The 9259-nt window shown below is 45.4% G+C and overlaps 1 protein-coding gene across 1 annotated transcript; it reads left to right on the top strand.

The window, feature by feature from the left end:
- Positions 1–6581: 6581 nt before the first annotated feature.
- On the top strand, positions 6582–6893 carry PtA15_13A127 (uncharacterized protein; the record flags this gene model as incomplete). The annotated part of the gene is made up of 1 exon (XM_053162293.1): positions 6582–6893. One exon carries the CDS (start codon positions 6582–6584, stop codon positions 6891–6893), a length of 312 nt encoding a protein of 103 aa, XP_053026283.1.
- Positions 6894–9259: the final 2366 nt, after the last annotated feature.

The raw sequence follows: 9259 nt of genomic DNA, 5'->3' as shown, positions 1-9259 counted from the left end.
CCAAGCACAGCCCAAGCAAAGAACCTTGTACGTCCCCAGAGCAAGCGGCAAGTAGACTTAAACCTTAAGACTAACTTAAACACATTCTTCCGCAGAACTCTCTAGGATTGACTTGGACCCAGAAACAAGCCAGAACTACTGGCCAGACTATCGGAAGCTAAAGCTACCCGTAAGTAAAACCCAGAACAGACCAAGAACAAAGAAAAAGAAAGAACAACAAACAATCTTATTTGTCCAATCACCAGAACCAGACGCATCGGAAGCGTTCAGACAGAACAAGACAAAGTTATTGAGATAACTCGGCTTAGACCCGTGAGTAGATAAAAAGACATACGAAAGGAAACTCAGAAATAGAAACTTAGAAAAAGAAACTGGAGCTGACTCCTTGCCATGCAATTGATTGGCGTGCAGGAATTTTTCAGCACATATAAACGTTGAATTTCAAAGCCAGCACCAAGGGCAATTTTCCTTTCTCATCCTTCAGACATAGATCCTGGGCGCAATCTGCCCTGCTTTCAGGTACATGCTTGCGCCGCTATTCTCTATTCATCCTAACAGAATTAGATCTCTATTCATGTACATAGTTATCTAACAAGCAATTTATCTTTCAGTTGCTTGGTTTCTTTTAGTACGCACCCCCTTCAATGGCTGGTACAACTCAAATATTGAAGGCAGTGTGTACTCTTTTCAATGGCAGGATTTCACGAGCCATTGAGGAGACACACTCCCTTTGATGGCCGGTGCAACCCATCTGAGTTTCCCTGTGATAGCAAGTTGGGTGATGAGGCTATACATCCTTGTTGCCCTACCCCTTACTTCTACCCCCTGAAGGTTGGGCAAGCTGTCATCTGGTCCACTGCAAGGTTTGGCCAAACATTGTGGTGGACAAGGGTGCAGGTTGGAACTTACTTTTGAGAATTGATCAAGGCACACCCCTTTCTGGGGGCAAACCCACACCCAAACCCTTCAAAAAAGGGTGAATGGCCTGCCTGAAAGGAATTCCTTCAAAGTGGCAATTCACCGTTCAATCTCAAAACTTTTACGTCTGGTTTCCTGCCCACCTTTGCCTCCCTCATGACCTTGGAGTTATAACAGGGAGCCCATCCGGTCAAAATAACAACTTACACAATATTAGGCTGTTTTTTGGTCAAAAGAAATTGGCATTTTTTACTCTCTTGCAAGCATTAGGTTTCCCATAAACTCAAATGTGGCAGGTGCTTGCAACATCCACAATTATTCTGAATGAGGAAGGCCCAATCAGTAATAACAACAACAGTACAAATTTGGTTCTGAGAAAATGTGACTACAAGATGGCAAACTGAATAGTGTTACTTCCAGACCATTTTCCATATGCCAATAATAGGACTTGGCTATTATTTTGGGTAAAGTATGAAGAGCACTTAGTTTGACTTATTTCCAAAGAATTGTATGGAACACAATACAAAGTGACTAATCAGATGATAAATATTATAATCATGTGGGTATCAGAGAGTGATAGAGTCTTGCTGGAGCTTGGCTTGGAATCACTTCAAAACCACAATCCCTCAAAAACATCAGGAACTGAAGAAAAGCAGATTGGAATTTGATTTAATTTGGGAAGAGGGGTGACCTTGTAGAATGTTTGCGGCTTACTTGGCCACAGGCTCATCTATGGTCACATTGATATTGATCAGACCTCCTGCAAATACAATTATGATGGACTGAGGGTAAAACTCACATCAGGAGGAGTCACTCATGAGTTCAGACTGGAATACAAATAAATTCAGAAAAATTCTCCTGCAGACCTCAGAATGACTTGAGCATGAGATAATCATGAGTTGCAGTTGAAATCAGTACTGGAATTGGACTGACATCAGACTAATCCAACAACCAAATTACAGTCTGGCACTCTCTGGAGAGTGCAAACATTCCCCCTGGTGAGTGAGTGCCTTGAACCTTCAAATCTCTTGTACAGCAACTGAATTTTGTTAGAGCAGTTTCCCAGCAGGCCATTGGCATAGGTTAGGTCTGTATTGGCCACATCATAAATCCAGTAATCACGGGGATACCTATTGGCAGCTATAATACCTGAATATTGTGACTAGTCTGAGTCCTCCCATGTATAAAACTGCTACATCCCCACATGATCACACTTTATTGCTCATCTGGTGTAATTGTTGCTTGAAATCAGTCCAAATAGGAGTTGCAGTGGCAGCGCAACAAGAATTGTCCAATAATGCACCCAATGCCACATAACTCTGAAACACATGCAGAATGAGCTATGAATGTGGGATATGACAAACTGTCCTTTAGGCATTAGATGAAAGGAGCACCTGTAGTATTTCATTCCCACCTACCATGCAGATGAAAGAGCAAGCAAAAAAATTTCATTGCTTTTTCATAGAATTATTTGTTGTGCAGGATGGGCACTAAAGCATGTTGAAGTGTCAATCCAGCACTGCTTAACACAAAGTTGCGTACATATCCAATCAACATTGGAGGCAACATCAAACATCATCATAAGCACACATCTAATGTATTCAACAGCAAAAAAGCAATGTGTACTTACACCATTGCAATACAGTATCAAGTTAATAAAACTAAAGCCTAAGGTGGCTGCACCGCTGAAAATATCAGTAACACCTATTGATAGCTGGACTACCATCATACAGCAGTTTGATTGGAAAAATTCTTAGAAGATGATCATCACCTTGGGGGATGAACACTATTCAAAAAGGTTAGTAATTTCCTCTTCTTTCTCCTCTCCTCAGCTTAGTACAACCAATCTGTTATGGTCTGTTCTAGGGAGATGAAGATGGAGTCTGGGGTCTGGGGCTCTGGGGGTTCTGGATCCAAGATGGTAGATTGCAGGATGAGGAAGAGGCTTGGATCTCCAGCCTCTTGAACCTTGAGTATGGTCCATGACATGTACGTGTAGTCTATGTACATGTGAGTCTGCGCTGCGGAGCCCGCACTACGGCTCATAACAGTATCCCCCCTTTAATGCCCAAGCCGCCCCCTTCTCTGGTTGATCAATGAGAAATAAAAAATAGAAAAAATTCCTCCTCTTTTGGCTCTGCATTCTGTCCCTGGGCAGCATTAAAAAACCCATTTGGAAAAAGCTTGCCCTCTCACTTTCCTCTCTGCGTCCTCCAATCCCTGGCTGCCACCTCCGGAAATTTTGAGTTGAACTCCGCCAATAGGTCTCCGCTGTTCTTCATGTTTGCCTCCTGTGTAAGACTCAAAAGTGTTCCTGAGAACCTTTTGCTGAATGGAGAAGGGGATGATGGAGGTGCAAACTCTGCCCTTCTATACTATCAGATAACAAGACCCACCAAGGTAAGCTTGGCAAGTTTTAATGAAGTGATAGGGTTGGTTGGTTCAAGATGAGCTTGTTGATGACACTGAATAAATTGTTGTTATTGTTAATGTAAGGGTTGTTATGTAGGTTGTTTAAGTATATATATAAGGCTGAACTGTAAATGTTGGGGTGACTGTGATTGGTGAGTAATGAACTGAGGAGCTGACAACTGGGGAGGAGGGAGCTCCTTATATAGACAAAAGTGGAGCCCCAGAGGGCTTGTGGGTTAGGGTTTTGACTAATCTAGACAACAGTGTGAGGGATTTTAGCTGGTGGGAGTAGATACAAATGATGTCATAATGTGTCAGGGGTACATAAATGATGTCATAAGAATGCAGTAGGGCCACATGAAGGCTGCGTAAAGTGACAGTAGACTGCATGAGTTGACAGGTGGATGCAGGGGGTGCATAAATGAAGTCTGAGGCTGCAGAGTCAGTGTGTGATGACATCATAATATGGAAATAGAAGAGTACTTGATAATATGTAATGACTGCAGTCTGATGGGGAGATGTATGTTTGTATCCTGTGATTTGTATAAGCATAATGCTGTGATCCTTGAATTGAGGCTGGTGACAGGCTGGTGACTGGGTATGTTGAACGTGTGATGGGTGTCCAGTGTCCAAAGAAGTGTAGGTTCCAATCCAGCGGGGTTCAGGTGATGCTTTCAGTGGTGACTAGGGGTAAAATTGGCCGTAGAATCCATTTCTGAGGTCTGTTTGATGGTATCTTGAGGCGTATTGTGAGTAAATATATGTATGCGAAAAAACTTTTGATTTTTCACTTTTCCGTCTACCACACCGGTTCCCACAAATTCTCCGCAGGTCCAAATCCGTGCCAACTGAAAAGGTATTGAGTTTTCCGCCCTCTCTGCCGGCTGTCCAGTATGCCGTTTACCTCTCACTCATCTCCGCCATTGACTGTTACCAGTTCTGGGGTCCGCCGCTGTTGGTGAGCAATTTCGTCGGGCTTGTGTTTGCGGAGTACTGACACGTGGAAAACTGGGTGGACTCCCTGCATTGAGAGCGGAAGGGTCAGTTTGTAAGCAGAGTTTGAAATTCTGCTAGCTATTGGAAATGGTCCAAGCCAGCGGTGTTCCAATTTGGGGCTGGGGCGGGTTGTTGAGATATTGCGTCCATCTAGCCAAAACTTGTCTCCGCTGTTCCATTCCAGTGTTTTCCGCACTCCGCTGTTGAAATGGCTTTTCATGGCCTCTCGCGCCGCCTCCAGACGGTGCTTCAGCTCGTCCTGTACCTCCGCAAGCTGGTGGAGTCGCTCCGCCACTGCCGGTACGCACTGCTTGGCCAATGGAACTCTGCCGTACGACAAGTTGAAACTGTTATATGCCTTGAATGGGTACACCCTTGTTGACGTGTGGTCGTTGTTGTTGTAAGCAAACTTCGCCATTGCCAGGAGCGGATCCCAATTGTCCTGTCAATAGCTCACAAAGTGGTGGAGATATTGCTCCACCACTTTGTTTGTGATTTACGACTGTCCGTCTGTCCTTGGGTGGTACGCCGTAGATGGTTGGAGGCGGATGCCGAGTTGGTTGTCCAACTTGCGGGTGATTTGGGACACAAAAATGCTCCCTTGGTCGAAGACAATAGTCTTCGGAGTGCCGTGGAGCTTTCAAACGTGCTCTGCCATCAGGTCCGCCAACTGCTCCGCATTCATGGACTTCCTGCAGGGTATAAAGTGTGCCATCTTTGTCAGGCAGTCAACAACAGTCAGTATGCTGTCGTAAGAGCGGGATTCAGGCAGGTCTGTGATGAGATCATAGCTGATGTCCGTCCACGGTCCCTCCGGAATTGGCAGCGGCTCCAGTTTCCCAAATTGCTGTTGCGTCAAGGCTTTAACCCGTTGGCAAGAATCACATCCATCCATGTATTGATTGACAAAAATTTTCTGGCCGTTCCACACAAAACTCCGCCAGACCAGGGCAAGGCTGGCCTGCCGCTTTGCTGTCATGTCGGCTCTTCAATATTCCCGTCCGTAGTGCTGGGTCCGCTGATACGACTATCTGTCCTTTGTCATACAAAATGCCGTCTGCCTCCGCATATCTGTTCCGGTTTCCCGCGGAGGTTCTCAAGGATTCCATCTATCTGGTCAGCTGTGCGTCAAGCAGAGTCAATTCCCTGATTCTGGTGATGACCTTTGCATCCGACATGGCCGGTCTGTCCTCCGCCTCCGCTCCTAGTACGTCAACCTTGAAAAAATGCTCTGCCTCCGCCAAGTCAATCAATTTGTCCTCAAACCAGGATTCAAACTCTGATATCTCCGCAAAGGTACGCTGTGTGATGTTGTTGGGCTTCAGCAGCTGCCCAAAGGTCAGTTTCTCGCCAGGGGCGGGGGCTAGGTCCGGTCTTCTGGAAAGAGCATTGGGTTTGGTGGCTTGGTGGCCCGGGCAGAAGATGATTTTGAAATCAAAGCAACCCATGGTCTCCGCCCACCGCACCTGTCTTTGAGTGAGCCCCTTGTTGGTCATGAAGCTTTCTGGGTTCTGGTGATCCATGTAAACAATGGTGGTCAGGCGGTCCGGGTTTCACTCAAGGTACTGCCGCCACTCTTTGAAAGGGGCGACAATGGCCAACAGTTCCTTGTTGAAAATCTTGTAGCTGTTCTTCTCCGCCTGCACTAATGATTGGGATAAGTAAGCGACGGGGTGGAGTTCTTTGTCTTTGTTGCAGACTTGAGACAGAACTGCTCCAAGAACGAAGTCGGAGCAGTCACATTCCAAAACAAATGGCTTGTATGGGTCCGCAATCTTGAGTATTGGAGTGGATGTGAAGGCGGTCTTCAGGCATTCAAATGCGGAGTTACATTTGTTGTCCCAAACAAAGGGGGTTTTTGCTTTGGTCAGGTTGTGTAAGGGTCTGGTCTTCCCCGACAAGTGGTCAATGAACCAGTGGTAAAAGTTGGAGAATCCAATGAGCCACTGGAGTTCCGTAACTTTCCGTGGTGCGGGACACTCCATCACGGCCTTCACTGTTGCGGGGTCCATTCTGTTTTGGTTAAACGCAATTAAGAGTCCGAGATATTCCACCTCTGGTTTTGAAACCGGTTTCAGCCATAATTGATGTTTGCTCAGGGTCTCCAGAATTCTGTTGACCGCTGTGGTGATCTATACCTGTGTCAACACCAAGAAGAAGTTCAGATATGTTTCACTAAAGTTACAATAGGAGCCGTCAGGGAAACTTGTTTGGTTACTACAGAAGAGTGGACTACACAGCAAACTGGTGACATCATGGATACAGAAGATTGGACTACACAGCAAACTGGTGACATCATAAATACAGAAGATTGGACTACACAGCAAACTGGTGACATCATGGATACGGAAGATTGGACTACACAGCAAACTGGTGACATCATGGATACGGAAGATTGGACTACACAGCAAACTGGTGACATCATGGATACGGAAGATTGGACTACACAGCAACCTGGTGACATCATGGATACAGAAGTTTGGACTAAACAGCAGATATCATTGTACTACATACTATCACATGGCTACAAGGGTCATTGTCAGGTTACCACCAAGAAGGAGGCTTAGACAAATAGCAACAGAGAGCAGGCACTTAGCAACCAGAATCTCACCAGCAAAACTAAAGCACCAGGAGACAACCCCTGCAGCAAAAATACCTCACCATTTAATATAAAAGGAGGCCCTCTCTCTGCTTGTCTCAGCTTTTTCCCACCATCATCCTACATAGTCTCCACAAGCAGTAGTTGGTCCTGAGCTACCAGAAGTGTTTTCTGGAGTGTCAGTAATTAGTAGTAGTCATTAGTAGTTATTGGTAGTAGTCATTATTAGTAGTAGTCAGTAGTAGTATTGATTAGTAGTTGCAGTAGTAGCCATCAACAACAATTATATACATCACTTATCAACAATCAGTCAATTAGTTTATCAATAACAATTATACACATCACTTATCAACAACCAGTCAATTATTTCACCAACAACAATTATTAGCTTAGTCAACCAACAGAACCCAGTAGAATTATCAACAACCGTATCATTAGTAGTCTTAAGCCAGCATCAGATAGTAGTAGTCATCAACAAAATATTACCAATACTAGTCAACATCCTTTACTATTAGTAGTTATCATTTCCAACAGTTATTCATAGTAGTTATAAACAGAAGTTATTCATTAGTAGATTCACCCTCAACCATCCTCATTAACCATCACACCCTCTACTATCCTCACCCAAATTTCACATAATCAACCCCACTGGGTTGCTTTATCCACCTTGTTACAGTTATAAAACATCTGCAAGAATATTGATTAGTTGATCTAGGTCTGATAGAGACTGCTATACTTAGTAACTCTATCTTGAAATCTGCCACCCTTTCTAAATATTGATTTTAAGATTCCTTACATATTTGTATAGTAATATAGAGGGGCAGGTCTTTCAAACCACTCTTAAGTTGTGATAGCCTTTCAGCCTATTCCACAATTTATTTCCCCCTCACAGAACTACCATCCAAATATATTTCATTTGTCCCACAGGAGTTCTACACCGCTGCCGTGTGATTGGAGCCTTTCTGTGTGTACAACATAATGTCATCCAGGTACGCGGCGGTTTCCTTTCCAATTTGTCCAAGGAGAATGTCTTGGATGAAGTATTGAAAGTATCCCCACGCTCCTGTGGGTCCAAATGGCATAGTGAGCGGAGCAAATTGCCCCGCCTTGCAGATGAAAGCTAGCTTATCCTCATCTCCCTCCGCCGCGCGGAGGTTTCTGTAGGCGTTGCGGAGGCCTTTTTTATGTGAAGGTGTTGGCGTTTAGCAGGCTGTCAACCAGGTCCATGGTCAGCGGGAGGGGATAGCGGTTCTTGACTGTCAGCGCCATTGAGTTTTTGGTAGTCAAAACAGGGGTGGAGGTTTCCGTCCTTCTTCCCGGTGAATAGAACTGGGGCCGCCCATGGTGATGTGTTTTGCCGGATTGTTCCGCTGGCCAGCCCTTCTGCAATCAGTGTGTTGAGTGCCTCGTTCTTCACCGGCGAAAGTGGAAGGATCCGGCTTGCTTGCGGTGTGGCTCTGGGGACTAGGTCAACAGAAAGTCATGTTTTCTTTGTGGCGGTAGGCTCTTAGCACTGGAATTTTGGAACATGTCCATGAATCAATGGTAGCACTGCAGAACTAGTTCTTTGGCGGTCCAAACTGCAATAGTGTCCTTTTCCGCTGGCGCTAGCCGGGCGGAAGTCAAGCACAATGTCTTGGCGGCGCTGATCTCTACGGTGTGGTGAGACTAATCCACTTCCAAACACATAAAAAAAGGAACCAATTTAACATAATATCCAAGATGATTAAATTCACAAAAACATAGCAAAAAAAATCTAAGTTTTGGTGTGCAGCCTAAATTGGCTACTGTTGAATAGATTACCCCCGCACACTAGGTGCCACGGGTAGACTCTCCATCTTATGACAGTGCAACCAGAAAAAAACAGTTGGCATTTTGTTGTCTCAAGCAGGGGCCTAATCAAGCAAAGTAGGGGGCCTGTACGGAGGGGCCAGGACGGAACCGGAGCCCCTGGGCCAAGGGAATATTACCCATCCCACCCTCCCTTTATATACCTGTTGACCAAAGCCTGACATTGGTTTGTACATGGCTGATATTGTCTCCACCACCGCCCCTTTGGACACCTAACCCAAACTGCTGGCGCCTCTGTTGCTCACCTCCACCATGCTGGCAACCATCACTTGACCCGCGCGCCACAGTTGAACCATATCACACTGCCTCGCCAAACACCCCAACCGCCACACCACATCAGCTCCAGTTGATCAGTACATAATTATGTTGCTCCTGAGACCAACTTATTGTGCACCAAGGCTGGCGGCGGGGAAGGTGACAACTTCTGGGTAAGTTTAGTTTGGCTGTTTTCACCTGCCCCTAGGAGGCGTTGTGGTGGACAAC

The sequence above is a fragment of the Puccinia triticina genome, chromosome 13A (assembly GCF_026914185.1).
Source record: "Puccinia triticina chromosome 13A, complete sequence".
NCBI classification, from domain to species: Eukaryota; Fungi; Basidiomycota; class Pucciniomycetes; order Pucciniales; family Pucciniaceae; genus Puccinia; species Puccinia triticina.
Note: the sequence above shows the minus strand (reverse complement) of the source record. Positions and strands in the feature narration are given on the sequence as shown.